A 15,700-nucleotide genomic window follows, 5' to 3' on the forward strand; every position below is an offset into this window, starting at 1 on the left:
TAAATTCCGCGATTAACTGGTTATTAAAGAGAATATTTAATAATTGAGAAGTAACTGCAAGAAAATTACAGATTTATTCTTTACTTTACTGCCCTACTCCATTAATGGAGAAGCCTGAGTCTACATGTTTCTAACCAAGAATTCATAATTTGATGTACGTCCAGACAAAGAAAATGATAAGGAATCTATACAGTATCTTTATCGTCTTCTGTCGTCTGTGATCGACCAACAATCGCTTCACGATCGATTTCTTGGCCATATACCTGGTCTAGAACTCTTCCTGACAATCCGACAAGATGTCTTAAAAGACAGTAGCCTCTTGATTTCCTCTTTAGTGGAAGAGATTGATGTAATAGTCGTAATGTTTGAGGTGTTACCATTGGGTAACTCCTCTCCAAACGTTTACTGTTCGCTATCTTCGTTACTTATAGGGCCAATGGGCTGATTGTAGCACAAATACGTATTAAAGAAATAGAGGGGGAAAATATTTTTTTACTTTTTCTGACTAGTTTGTTAAATCGCTATTTTGATAAATTTTTAATTTCCAGTTTTTCCTGGACTATCTCTTTTGAGGCCTCCTAGATCCAAAGTGAAAAAGGGTTTTCATTTTTAGGAAATTTCAACTTCTAGGTTATCATGGGGACACTAAATTTCGTTCTTATTTCGTTTTATTTTCTGTGCCTTTAAGAAGTTACGCGTCTTTAAGAAAGGTTTGCATGTTAATGATTTTTACTTAAAGCACCTCTATTTAAGAAGAAAGTTCTCATTATATTAAATCCATGTGGTTGTACACAGGCTTTTTTATTCGTGTTTGTAGGACCTAAAGGAACATGTGCACATTTTCTTACTTCTCCCTTGCCCTCTTGACTTTTAAAAGGAGTAAAGGAAGTGAGAGAATGGTTATTAAACAAGAATGGGAAGGGGGGGAAAAAGACAGTGGAACCATGTTTCCCATGGAGGCTGTTGTGAGACATTAATGACGTTGGAATGTGCTGTTGATAAGCGGAGAAAGGTTGAAGCGGAGAGTGGAGCGAAGGCGCTGCTGGTAGAGGTGGAACACCACCAGGAGTCAGCGGTGGGAGTAGGAGGAGGGAATTAGAGTCCCCTGTAGGGAGTCACTCTAACTGTACTCTGCAGTAGTCGGCGTACATTCCACAGAGCGCGCCGCAACTTCCTCCATGTCCTGGTGCTGAAGGTACTCCTCCCCCAAAGTCTTCCGTGCTTAGCAGCCACAGACATAGCGAGTTCGCGTCCAGCTGTGGCCTGGTGTGTTACTATCGTGCGCGTTGTGTGTACACATATATATCCTTTACAACTGTAGATGTATCAGTGTGCTATTCTCAGCTAGGCCACATATCTATGTGTAAACTAAACACGTAATCTTATCTATGTGCTAGTCACATGCCTCGGCCCCTTTGTCGTCTTGCCGGGGCTATATTTGGCACCCTATAGTCTGCCACGGACTCATGTACTTCATTCCCTCAGTCTAGCCTTTCTGTCTGGCCCTAGGCTGTGTCTATGATCATCTCCTTTTTTTTTTTTTTTTTAATCTATCAATCGAATTTATATCTTCACCCAAATAGTTAGCAAACTTTTTATGAAGTAAAGTGTCATATTAAGACTGAAAGTAAAAGCGAAATCATTGTACACAACATTTCGGTAGGAAATAATCTTTGTTCGTTCTGGATAACATAAGTAATTCTAGAAGTATGATGTGCGCAAGAGGATTTCGAAAGAAGAAGAAATGCGCAGTGGATAGCGGCACAGGCAACTGTTACACCAAACATGCCGGTCAATATTCATTATTATTTCTTATTGATTTACTTAGATTAATAAAATAAAAAGTATACAATTAAAATAATAGTATTATCTTTAATTTGTCACTCTTTAATTCATTTTTAATGAAATCTTTTAATAAATGGGAGTATTTAGGATATCAGAAATAGAATAACAACCTTGAGAAACAGAACTAAATCTGGATAGAGTCTCTTGTGAAACCTTAAAACCTCGTTTACAGCGCATCTCTGTTTTAAACCTGGTCTCATTTTTGCAGAAACTAGTACTTCTCAAAGAATGGCACACTTCATTGTCTTTGGCAACCTTAACAACTTGCTTCTTCCGTTTGCTAAATGATTGGTCCTTCTATTTGACTCTTTCAAATTGCATCAACACCTGTAATAATGGCGCGCACAAAAGAAAAGTTAGCAATGTTGTATAATTTAAATATGCAGACAATTCTTCGTGAACAAGTACTTTTAACAGTGTCCTTTTTATTCAATACTTACCATAAAGTTTTGGTATTATTGATTCAGATGATTGTGATGTTAATGTGCGAACATGGAGATTCAAACATTCAAGATTTCAGCTACGATATACTTAGAAGCGACCATTATATTCATCTTCCACGTTATTCTCTTCTCGCTGATGCGAAAATTAAAAAATTTCGGTTCCCTCGAACTTACCATTTTTGTTCCTAAAGTATGCATAATGTTCCTGCTTCTTAAGCTTTCATTAGCTTATCAGGATTGGTAAAGTAAAGTAATTGCCAATTTTTTCAGGCGGGCTTTACGTCCAACTACCAATTAGGTGTCGTGGACGGAGGTGATTAGCAAACATAATTTACTGTAAATTTCTTTTATTAACCATTAAATAAAATCTAAGGCCTAAGACTGGGAATTGAACCCGGTACCACAATACAGTCGAACCTCTAAATAACGGACACTGGCGGGGGAAAGCAAAGTGGCCGCTGTTTGGAGGTGGTCGTTAGAAGGAGGTAGGCAAGTTTCATAATGAAAAAATACGGGTTTTTTTTCCAAACATCTATTTAAAAATTGTTTATTATTAATAGATTTAAAAACGTACATAATTTCATAATTATTTAGCCATATGATATGCATCAAGTTTTTCTTAATTATCCAAAAAAATTATCAAAAACTACATATTATTGACTTATTTAAGAATTTTTATAATAATCATCACATTTATTCATAACAATAATCATTTATGGTAAAATTATCATCATACTATCACATCTATTATTAGAAAAATAGAACAAACCTTTCGGCAAGTTGACGATGGCTCGATTTGGTTTTTGCAAAATCTTCCAACACATTTATTTTCCCTTCTAGAGTTAACCACTTTCGTTTGTGAGACGTATCGGAAAAAATAATATTGTTCGTCCAAAGTTATATTGAAAAATGATTAAAATTTTACAAGATCTATGAGCTTATATGGGAAACTTTAGGAAAAACCAGAAAAAAACAAAAACTTGAGAGGGGATAATTATTTTTATCACCGCGTCACACGAACTTTTAATAATAAGGTGGTCGTTGGTGGGAGGTGAAACATATAATCCGTTCCCCAAAATCAATGTCCGCGGTCGCTATTTAGAGTGACCGTTAGACGGAGGTTCTTTTATATAGAAAGTGTATAGGGGTAAAACGGGGAAATCTAAAAACTGTCCGTAAATGGAGGTGGCCGCTAGTGAGAGTGTCCTTTATGGGAGGCTCGACAGTACATATTAGCTTTACAGGTCTCGCCTCTAACCGCTCGGCTACCGTGGCGCCTTATCAGTATAGGTTTTACAGTGCTTTTTATATTTTGTATCAATTCTATATCTTCCTTTTTAATGCTCGCATCAGTAAACAGTTTTTACAAGGAGGAGTCCCCAATTATCGCGAGAGAAATATCATGCTTTTGATATTCTTTTATAAATTCCTAAAGTTTTATTTTTTCAATTTGGAAAATTTGTCAGAAGGAGACGTAAACGGATTAGTTTTTCCCACTGGCTGCACACAGTGTGTTGATTATCTCTTTCTTTCACCTCAAAATTGAAGCCAAGAGGTCTCAACTTACTAGACATTACAAGTTTGGGAATTGAAAATGTTCACCCTTGATTAATGTAGAAGTCTAGGAAAACTGCTTTTGATGTTCTCTATTGCTTGATTAGTCAGATAAACATTCAATAAATTGATTTCTGATTGGATCTCTTCCAACCGATTCTTCCTTATGGGTACCCTCCCTTGTATCTAGAGTGATACCGAGTTCTTGGTATTGCTTGTGAAACATTCTTTGTTTTTTGCTGCAGTAATTGTCTTATAATTGATCAATTCGTCTCCAAACGATTAGTTAGCTTCACAAATAAATTAGAGGGACGGAAGTGGTCTGAGAAGTAAAAATGGACAGTACTCTGCTGAGGACCCTATTAAAGCAGAGAGTCATGCCTCCAATAAAAAGGGAAATAAACATCTGTCACTAGTAGAATGAGGGAATATAAAAACGATAATTTTAATATTACCCATTTATATGGCTACTTATGATTTAAAAATAATAAAATTAGAATAGATTACATGAGATTCAGTTCTGAAGCTGACAACGCGAGCATTCTAAATTACTCTTCCAAATATTCCAACAATGTACCCAGGATGTATAAGTTCATTCCCCCCTTATGGCTTTGTTGTCAAACTCCTTGAAAACACTAGCTTTTTGTAGAGGAAGTTAAGTATGGGTGACGTCTAATGTATTCACATGACTTATCGAACGTACCAGTTGCATGCTTAAGCAAGTTTTTTCTTGGTATATAGGTGTGTTCTTTATTACCTATTTCCTCTTCATGCTCTAGTATAGTTTGGCTGAGGCAGAGGTCCCTCTAAGTACTGACGATGTAAAGTAGGAACGTCTATTTCTAAAGCCTTACTGTGGGTTATTATAAAAAAATCCGGCTAGTTTGGAAATTGTAACTATTCTAAACGTGTATAGATGGCCTCATTTTGTCGGAAGTAGAAGGAACGGAGAAGACTTCGATTCACGAAAGGTTAAGGGTATCTATAAATAATAATCAAAATAATTGTATAATAATTTGGCCATGGGATTCTTTTAATAATATTTAAGCAAATAAATACATTGGAGCAATTAAGTTTTTTATTTTTTATATTATAAAAATACTTTTTCTAAATGAATAAAAAAAAAGAAGATATTATTTTACTGATGGTTTTGGTTTTTTCGACCGTTGTTGATAGATGATTTTTTCGGACCCTGAAGAAGGTACCGAAACGTTGGTATAAAGCAAAAAAGTTGTTTTTATTTAAGACCACATCTCGATATTCACCAAAAATCATATTATTGTACGTTTCTGTAAGTTGTTGCGGACCAGGTAACGAGGTTTCGATCACCATAGTTCTACAGCAAAGACTCCTCGTCGGTGGCATCGAGTTCGGCCCAATTTGGCGCCCACAATTTTTATGATTAAACAAAAAAAAAAAAAAACCCTAAAGGAGAAGGTGATGGAACTATTTTTTGGGAGGGAGACTTGAATGGGTTTTGCCCAAATTGGGTAAAATGAAACCACACTTCCATATTTGTAATTTACTAGATTATTACCATATTAGTTCATTTTATAGCCGCCCCTGATTCTGAGTCGCGCCATTAATTTTCCAAAAAATATTTGTGGAAAAAGGTAGCCAATAAAAAGGTAGCCAATAAAAAATCAAACCCAAAAATTAAGATCATTATTATTTTTTTAAAAAAATTCTTGTAACCACAAATTGAAATCTTTTGTTTGTTCCACCCTCTAAATATGGCGAGTCTAACTGTGTGCTTAGGTTGTATTAAGCTTATCAAAAAGTTACTGCCATATTGATGGAAACGATATCTTGACTCGTTAGTTTAAACTGATAACATACAGCATTTTATAAAAAGTTTTTTCGTTTTTCAAAAATGCTACTTAATATCTGTAGATAGCTATTTGTTATCCCTTATTTAGACGTGTTCACCAATAATGTTACTAAAGATAATTTATTTGTTTTTTCCCCTTAATTTCTGTCGATTAAAATTTAAAAACTTATTGACTAAAAAGGGCAGCAATGTTTACCGTTCTTATAGTTTATACGAAGGCGGTGTATAATTCGTTTGGTATGACCTTTAGATTACCACCTGGTCTAAATAGACCTGAAGTAAGGATGTGGTGAGTGAAGTTGGCTTGCTGACTCCTTTTTGGGGTCGATAAACGTCAGCAGCCCTGATTCCACCGCCTCTAGTGTGGGAGTAACCTCTTTTTTTTTACATTTTGTATTTTGTAAGTTCTTTTTTTTTTTTTTTTTACGTTGCAACCCTTCTCTTTTTAATATTCCTTGTTTTTTTAAAAGTATTTTTAAAATTTCATCAAAGGTTTTATTAAGTGAATGTTTAGGATGGTTTGGTGAAAGAATGAATGTTAACATTAGTTTTCCTGTTCAGTTATTCTTAGTAATGAGACTAGTTTATTTTTTGCAATTGTTAAATGTTGTCCTTTTGTTTTAAATCCTTCGATTCAAATTTAAAAAATAACCCACTTGTCTTTTCCTATTTTAATGTGCATGTGATTACTCAGAATAAAGGGGATTAATAGAGATTGATCAAAAACATAATTTGGAATACAGATAAACTATAGTGCCTATTTATTTATGAAGATGTAATGTATATATTATAACAAAAAATTATTATGAATGAAATGGCTAGCATAAATAAGGATCTGTGACATCTAATAAATTCTATAAAGTATGAATGAAATGTTGGGTACTAGCTGATTTGTATACCTTTTAGCGTTTAATCAACCCAAATACTTTTTAACTTGTTAGTTTTTGTTCATTAAAATCCAGTAAAAATATTGAAATTCATTAACATCCGAACAATACGAAGAAAGGTACTGTTTGAAATTTTAACATATTTGAAAACCTCTAAAATTAAACCTCCGATTTCTCAATAACTATTATAACTAGAACATTGTAATTTATACCGGTTATAGAGCTAATGTTTCTCTACAATTTGGCAAAGAAATAATTGAATTCTGAATTATAGGAAGAGAGATATAAAGGTTTGAAATTTTAACATATTTGAAAACTTCTAAAATTTAACCTCCAATATCTCAATAACTATAATCACTAAAACATTGCAATTTATACCGGTTATAGAGCTACTGTTTCTTTACAATTTGGTAAAGAAGTAATTGAATTCTGAATAATAGGAAGAGAGATATAAAGGTTTAAAATTTGAATGATTTGAAAACCTCTAAAATTAAACCTCCGTTATCTCAATAACTATTATATCTAGAACATTGCAATTTATACCAGTTATAGAGCTAACTTTTCTCTACAATTCGGTAAAGAAATCATTAAATTCTGAATAATAGGAAAAGAGATATAAAGGTTTGAAATTTTAACATATTTGAAAACTTCTAAAATTTAACCTCCAATATCTCAATAACTATAATCACTAAAACATTGCAATTTATACCGGTTATAGAGCTACTGTTTCTTTACAATTTGGTAAAGAAGTAATTGAATTCTGAATAATAGGAAGAGAGATATAAAGGTTTAAAATTTGAATGATTTGAAAACCTCTAAAATTAAACCTCCGTTATCTCAATAACTATTATATCTAGAACATTGCAATTTATACCAGTTATAGAGCTAACTTTTCTCTACAATTCGGTAAAGAAATCATTAAATTCTGTAGAATAGGAAGAGAGATATAAAGGTTTGAAATTTGAATGATTTGAAAACCTCTAAAATTAAACCTCCGATATCTCAATAACTATTATATCTAGAACATTGCAATTTATACCAGTTATAGAGCTAACTTTTCTCTACAATTCGGTAAAGAAATCATTAAATTCTGTAGAATAGGAAGAGAGATATAAAGGTTTGAAATTTGAATGATTTGAAAACCTCTAAAATTAAACCTCCGATATCTCAATAACTATTATATCTAGAACATTGCAATTTATACCAGTTATAGAGCTAACTATTCTCTACAATTCGATAAAGATTTCATTGCAATCTAAAAAGTACAAAAAGCGATATCAACGTTTGAAGTTTGGACGAATTTGGAAATTTCTACGCATTTGAAAACCTTCAAAATTAAACATTCCATATTTCAATAACTATTATATCTAAAACATTGCACTTTATACTAGTTATAGAGCAAACTTTTGTCTGCAATTTGGTAAAGAATTCCTTGAAGTCTGAACTATATGAGATTAATCCGTATCTAAAATTTCAAATTGACAGACTATTCATTCATTAAAATCAGGTCAAACGTTGATAATTTGAACGATTGCAGTACTTCGTCCTAGCAGGTGTAAGAGCATAATGGCGCTTTGATGTTACGTAGGAAAGCTTTAACCACTTCTGGGTGCTAAATTTTGTATAAGCGTTATAGAAATATTGGTATGTAATCATAATTTTAGAAAGGGCCTAACTTGCGTTGGGCCAACTCCTCTTCTTAAGAGGCACAGCGTTGAGACTTCTTATATACAAATCTATACAAAATTCCGAAACGAATGACACCTCATGCATGAAAATCGGTTCGCGCGTTTAGGCGCTTCGCAGGTTACAACAAGAAAATTTTCTGAATATGACGTTATTGCACATTTTCAGCTACTGTTTTCTCAGTCAAAGTTGGGTGTTTCCAACATTTCGCTTTCAACCCTTATACAACTGCTCTACCGGATAGTTTTAATACCAGAGTATGCTCTGGTTCAGTCGGTCTTTAATAATAAGTACCATATGGTTACAATCATAACGACATCTTTTTCTAACCAATTCTATAAATATATTTCTGTTATCACTTCCGCTTTGTACTGTAAATATAGAGTATAAAATGAAATACAGAGGATTTAATTTAGATTGTCATGGTAACTATTAAACAATGGGCTCTGTGTGTAGTCGTTCTCAATATTTACAATACAATTGCACAGTCATGGACAATATGGCCTGATTCAATTGTTACGGTCCTCTTACATTACTTGTGAAAATACAAAATAGTGTTTGTACTTTGCTTCAAATTTAGTTCAGTTGAAATTAATTTTAAATCCTATCACATGAAATAAAAACAAAAATTTAACGGCAAGTCTTGCTAGGAATTTAACCATCCATATTGTTCAAATTTAAATCAATTCGGCCCTTCCGAAATTTGGTTTAAGTCGCGGTAACAACTTAAAACTTGGGCGCCTTGAGTTTTCCCCTTGCACAGCTGGTCTTAAGATAGAATTCTCTCGTTATAAAATCATTGACTATCTCCGCATATTGCGAAGCTAAAAGTTTAGAGAGCCCAGAAGTCGGTCCATGGTGAAAAATGAACGTTTGAGAATAATTGTAAGAGCTAGACAGTACGGTGTTCAGTACCAGTTTGCTTTGTATTTAGCTGAATAGAGTTAATTAACATTAAAATTTTGTAATTAGTTCGGCATTTTATTTGTCCTTGAGTTCTTTTTTTATTACGTCCTTAAAACCGCTTTGTAATTGAATGAATGTAGCACTAGTTAGAATGGCGCAGACTTCTAAGATTTTGTTTTAAGAGAAAAACAAATTAATGTTAATTCAACATGATCACTTTTCATGTATTAACGAAATGAAATATCAGGATTTTAGAAACTAATAAACAGTTCAACAAAAATGAATTTTATATGAGTTTAATTAGTTCTGATCAATCTTCTAGCAGAAAAAAGATAAATTGTAGTAGTCAATAATTTTCGTTTGTATCAAGATAACATTAAAAAGCACGAAAGTTATGCTGGTTTTAGTATTTATTAAGAATTTCAGAAAAAATGTAGTCCATTTTTCATAACTCTACCTGATAAAACTGCGAATTTAATGAAGATAGTCCGACAGAATACAATGCAATCACTAATAGACATTTGAATGATGATAGTGATTTATATTCAATGAGATGGATTTGTAAGGCTAGAACTGAATCCCTAAATCTGAATTTTAAACATTGGAAACGAGACAATACAGTTAGATGTTCCCTCTGTAACTCTAACGAAAAAGAGGATACATTTCACTTCATTGGGGTGTGTACCGTTCTATCTGAATGGAGGGTCAAATGGTTAAAAAAGAAAAAATTGACTAAGGAAGAGGTTTTTAATTTGTTAAAGGGTGGAAACTGGTCAAATCTCGTTATGTACTTAAGGCAAGCCAGTTATTACAGAAATGAATTAATAAATGAATTTAATTGGTAAAGGGCATAGGAGGATTATTTTATTTTATGATTTTATTTTATGAAGTTAAATTTTGAGCCATTTTTTATTTCGGGTGTTCTTTTGTTTTTGTCTTTTTTGTTTTTATCTTCTTAGAAAGGGTGTATGTTTATTTATTTTATTTTCACTTTTTACTGAAATATTGTTTGTTTATTTACAATTACCTTTTCGAGGGCGTAAAAAGTAGTTAATTTTTGTTATTAGAAAAATTAGAAAAAAATAAGGAAGAAGAGAAAAAGAAACTGTGAATTAATCATTATTATTTAAAATGCGTTACACATTTATCATTTAATTTAAGTTTATTAATTAATTGTTTATTGTATTTTATATGTTTATTTATTTAAAAACACTTTCTGTAAAATACAGACTTGACAGACGGATTTTATCCATTGTCTATGTGCATAGATGTGAATAGAAGTTTGATTTATTTTCTTTTTTTTATTTTTTGTATTATTTTTGTTTTAGTTTTTCTTTGGTTGTAATTTTGTATGCACAAAATAAATAAATAAATAAATAAAATAATAGACTAAATAGACTAAGCAGTCTTATCCCCTCTCTACATCACCTTTCAGCTGTTGTCAACTAGGGTGACATTACTTTCAAAAACTTCTACTATTTAGACTGTGAATTCCAAGAATGTTTGGTAGATTCTTATGAAGCAGTGAATTGTGTTTATTAATTATAAATTGATGTGTGAAATTAATAATCTTCTCCAAGACTTCCTTTAAAAATATTTAATAAACTTTTAACGATAAACATTACGTTTTAAAAGATCCACTAATTAAATCATTTGGTGTTGAAATAAATAAAAATAAAAATCATTAGAATGGAAACATTTGGAAGAATCATTTCTGACAAATAATTGTGTTATCCAAGTAACAAAACCATAGTTTGAACGTTAACTCATTATTTTTAAATGTCCCGTCGTATGAAACTAACAATCAGAAATTACCTTACAAAAAGTAATTAGTCTGTAAACAAAGTCAAGGCTAAAAAGATTACCATAAAGATAAAAGAAATAGTAATAGTAAAATTATTAACTACAAGAGAAGATATCCCAGAATAACTTGAATGCGGACAGAATTTTTCCGCTTTTGGTGAGATGCGTAATAGACAGATTGTTTTGGTTCTGGTTATACTAAATGTTTTCTTCTTGCGAGTTATGAAGTTTCGATGCACCGGATTTTCGGAAATTAGAATTATTAAAAAGAAAAAAACAAAGTAAATGTGTATTACAAACAAATATAGCTTCTAGAGATTGCGTTAAGAGCTAAGATTGACCTGAATGGGCTTAGATTGCTGTAGTGATCTTTCTTTAAAAGTAAAGTAATTGCCTATTTTTTCAGGCGGGGCTTAACGTCCAACTACCAATTAGGTGTCGTGGACGGAGGCGACTAGCAAACATACTTTACCGTAAATTTCTTTTATTAACCATTAAATAAAATCCAAGGCCTACAGACTGGGAATCGAACCCAGTACCACAATACATATTATCTTCGCAGGTCTCGCCTCTAACCGCTCGGCTACCGTGGGCACCCCGATTTTTCTCTATTCTACTTCACTAGAAGGGTCAATTCGAAGGAACTTCTTATCACTTATTCTTATTGGAGCAGGTCCTGTATTAGTATATCTCGTATTAAGGACCAATAATTTCATCCTAGATGGCTTTTGCAATGTGAACTCTGTTCTCCGAATATCTGGTATCTCAAACCTTGGATTGTAATGCACAACATGTTGTAAGATACAGTTTCCTCTACTTTCTGACCCAATCAGCACAGGGAAGATTGTTAGTTGGTCCTACACTTCGTTGGTGCTTCCTGAATCCGCTGGAAAACAAAAAGCCATTCATCAAGCTAATCCTGGTCCCTGCCTAGAGTAAGGTTTTGTTCAGATCTCCTTCATAGTTTTGGCAATAGCCTCTTTTCTTGATTGATTCCTGATGTTGACTTGCGGTAATTGACGTCACTCTCTTTCTTTCTAAAGGCAACCCATCCAGCTCTCTAAGTAGCTGGAGATACCTAGGAAAGATTCTCGACCAATGTTCGGGCGGGTACTGAAGATACTCCCTTAAGTCGTGGCTACGTTGAAGAACTGGTACCACGCTGAATTGGTAATTCTTAACACTTATTGTCGCCTGGTATTTGTCTTTGAATTGGGGCATCGGCCCAATGAAGTTATGTTCTCCTTTACTTCTTCCCATTGTACGTATACTTGCCTCTCACAGCTGTAATTACTTCTTCAAGCAGTAAAAGAGCCTTGTTCTACCACTATACACCTTGATTATGCCATCAATTTATTATTTATTTATTATAAGCACAATTTAATATTTGAAGTCGTGCGAATGATGTTGAAGAACTTATTGAGTGGTGAAAGGGTCGATGGTCGTTATAGTGACTAAGTGTACTCACTACTGCCTGCCGCACTCTGATCTAACACGTGATGAGTTGGTATTTAAAGTTTGGCATTTGAATGACGGCACTTGTATCTCCTAGAGGCCATCACCATTCCGACAAGAGCCCTCTTATTGCTCTTGTATTACACATTCACCCAACATTTTAGCAGTCAGATTGTTTAACTATCACAGAGATAACATTCAAACTATGCTTTACTCTTTTGTTACAGGAAATGCTTAGAATTACATTTTCAGAATTAGTAAATCATAAAAAATAATAAGTAAATATAAAAATTATAAGTAGGTAAGCGCGCCACGGTAGCCGAGCGGTTAGAGGCGAGACCTGCGAAGCTAATATGTATTGTGGTATTGGGTTCGATTCCCGGTCTTAGGCCTTGGATTTTATTTAATGGTTAATAAAAGAGATTTACAGTAAAGTATGTTTGCTAGTCGCCTCCGTCCATGACACCTAATTGACGTTAAGCCCCGCTTGAAAAAGTAGGCGATTACTTTACTTTGTAAGTTCAATTTATTTTTATAAATTCGCTCCCCCTGATTCTGCAAATTGTAGGTGGTGATCATTAACATGACTTACTCTTACTAATATTCTCGAGTTTCTAATTTCTACAGGTTTTTAAATCCTAAATTTGAAAACATATATCTGTTATTACTAGCATTATCTAGGTTTTAAAACTACACATTCCATTGAAATGAGATAAAAGGGCACCTTACTCCCCAACCTCCCCTCTGGATACCCAAAAATGAAATTTTACCCAAATATTCAAATAAAAATTAATGATACAGGTTTACGTAATGTATTTACAAAGAGAATCTCGTCAAAAAATCTTGAAAAAGTGAAAAAATCGATTGAATCAAATGCAATTTCCTTCAAATTTTGTAATTTTTGGCAACACATTTAACTAATTTATTAGAAACAATACTATACTGCACATTATTCTGGAACGTTACTTTTAAAGACATCATGTTAATGTGTTCTTATTTGAAGAGATCAAAGATGCACGGAAACACTACTACATTCATGTGCCATGAGAGGTGAATGTTGAAAGCAAATTCTTTATTTAAAAAAGAAATGGTTAAGTTCATTTGGTATTATTAGTACGAGATAGCGCCGAATTAGTCTCTACTTAGTAAACAATTAGAAGTCTTGAATATTTCCCGTGCTATTCTTCCATCTTGTATAAAACAAAATAATAAATAAAACCAATCCATTATTTTTAGAAAGGGAAAATTAATAATGCATGTAATAAAATAAATCGTTCAATATTTCTCACATTCACCAGAGGAAGTGATTTGGAAAAGTGACTAAAAGAAAGGTTTGTTTATATTTCCAGTTGATTTCACAAAAGCGAAATAAAAGTTAGTGAGATTAAATACACATATTATTTAGTATTTGATTAAATAAACAACCGAAAAGTTGTGGCTAATTTCTTCTTTCTTTTGTTTATGTTGATAAGTAAATTATCTGATTCGTCATTAATCATGCTATCTTACTTTGCCTGCATAAATTGATGAAATATCACATTTTTATCTGCAAACCTCTGACTAATAACGAAAGGGTGATATCTTTCGTTTATATTTCGATAATATTTCTCCAAAATAGAATTAAACTCACTTTCTTAGTGATACTCAGTGTATTTTTTAATTATGCTTATGGCGTATAAGGTGTAAGTACAATTTGAAATGTTTTCGAAACATGTTTACGTGGAATTAATTTCGTTCTTGCAGTTTGTTTAAATGAATTTATTCATCGATCTTCTAGATATAGATTATTTTAAAAATATTATTTGCTTACATTTTGTTTTTTTCTATCAGCGTCTTATCTAGATTTAGTTTAATTTCTTGAATTTAGAAGTCAGCAGAAAAGTGATTGCTTCTAAAATACTGATGGTTTGGAATAGAGTTTCATAATTTATGTGTTGAAAATTGTTTACATTGAATAGAAGTTTGTATAGGTCAACTATCTGTTTGTTTTCCATTCCATTAAGCTTAAACTTGGGTATTCTATGTCGATGCGGCCATAGCTTTTAGGTAAAGTGCGTTACTATTAATTTTTTTTTTTTTTTTTTTTTTTTTTTTTTTTTTTTTTTTTTTTTTTTTTTTTTTTTTTTTTAGAGATTTGTTTTTCAAAAAAGTTTGAATCTACATCGTTAGAGAAGTATGGAGCAGTTTTTGTTTTTTGTCAAAAAAACTTGGCGGAAACTTTATTAACCAGAGGTGCAGTTTTTTACAGAATGGTCGGCTGAAATGTTTTGAAGTTTTACGTCATAACTTTCAAACTGTATGCGTACAAACACTGCAGTTTTATTTGAAACATACTACGGTGCAAATTTATTGTTACACATCATTACCAACTTTAAAAAAATTAATTTAAACACTTCTTAAAAATTCGAATTTGTTGAATAGATCGTGTTAAAAACTATTTTTATACAGATAGCCTTAGATATTTTTTTTTTTTTTTATGATTTAAGGCGCGTCAACATCTTAGGTTATTGGCACCCGGAGCTTTTTTCAGTACACTGCCGGCCTCCGGACAGTTACAGACAACACTGTCCATCACCGGACAGTGAGCTGTAAGAAGCTCCTAGGAAGAGAAAATCTAAGGGTCAGCAGCTGAATTCTAACCTGGGACCTCCGCGTGGGAGTCCAGTAAGCTAACCGCATAGCTAATCCCTTCCCTCCTTAGATATTATTGAATATAATAAGTGTATAACTAAGAATCTTTGGGTATGATGAAACAGAACGACACTAGGTAGTGTACTGAAGCACATTACTCAGAAGTGTTGATGATCCGAGTCTACAAGGAAACGCTGCCCTATTTTGTACCAGTCCTCCTGGATCACTCACACCCCTTTTAGGAATTGTTACAATGGAGACATGAGTATGTACACAAGTTGTGTACAGGGTTTTTATAGTATTAAGGCGGTATAATGGCGAAATTATCTTAACTAGATAGCATAAAACAAGCAGTCCAATGTAAAATAAAAAATAATAATAGCAGCAAATCTGGATCAGCGGACGATCTGAATGTACCGCATTAGATCCGCTGCGGCCTTATTTGTCGTATTTTTTTTTCAATTGCTGGGGATATTCCTTTTGAATTGAGAAGTTCTTAACGTGTTCAGATAGGCGGTGTACTTAGGGCTTACTTTTTACATGTTAGTGTCGGTGATTTCAAAGTCTATTCTTCTCCAGTATAAAAAATATGTTGCCAAAAAATTACTTTAGACTTGGGCTGCATTTTACTTTATTGGTGATTTTGAACATTTCATCTT

The 15,700-nt window shown here is 32.9% G+C and overlaps 1 protein-coding gene and 1 long non-coding RNA gene across 6 annotated transcripts in view; one reads left to right on the forward strand and one right to left on the reverse strand.

Moving 5' to 3' along the window:
• Abl (tyrosine-protein kinase Abl) overlaps nucleotides 1-15,700 on the forward strand; it is a 90,437-nt gene that overhangs the window by 27,804 nt on the left and 46,933 nt on the right. For 2 of the 5 annotated variants that reach the window (XM_074118350.1, XM_074118351.1), the window contains exon 1: nucleotides 1,090-1,791. The exons of the other annotated variants lie outside the window; for them this stretch is intronic. In XM_074118350.1, the coding sequence (XP_073974451.1) occupies nucleotides 1,710-1,791 (82 nt within the window). In that variant the 5' untranslated portion in view covers nucleotides 1,090-1,709. Of the gene's footprint in view, nucleotides 1-1,089; nucleotides 1,792-15,700 lie in introns of those variants that run through there. 5 annotated transcript variants of the gene reach the window in all.
• Nucleotides 2,040-4,843, reverse strand: LOC141449188 (uncharacterized). Its single transcript, XR_012455385.1, has 2 exons — nucleotides 3,058-4,843; nucleotides 2,040-2,172 (listed from the first exon to the last, which is right to left on the reverse strand). It is a non-coding gene; the product is annotated as an uncharacterized lncRNA (long non-coding RNA).

The sequence above is a fragment of the Rhodnius prolixus genome, unplaced genomic scaffold, assembly GCF_049639745.1.
Source record: "Rhodnius prolixus isolate KJV_2025 unplaced genomic scaffold, Rpr scaffold_2, whole genome shotgun sequence".
NCBI lineage: Eukaryota > Metazoa > Arthropoda > Insecta > Hemiptera > Reduviidae > Rhodnius > Rhodnius prolixus.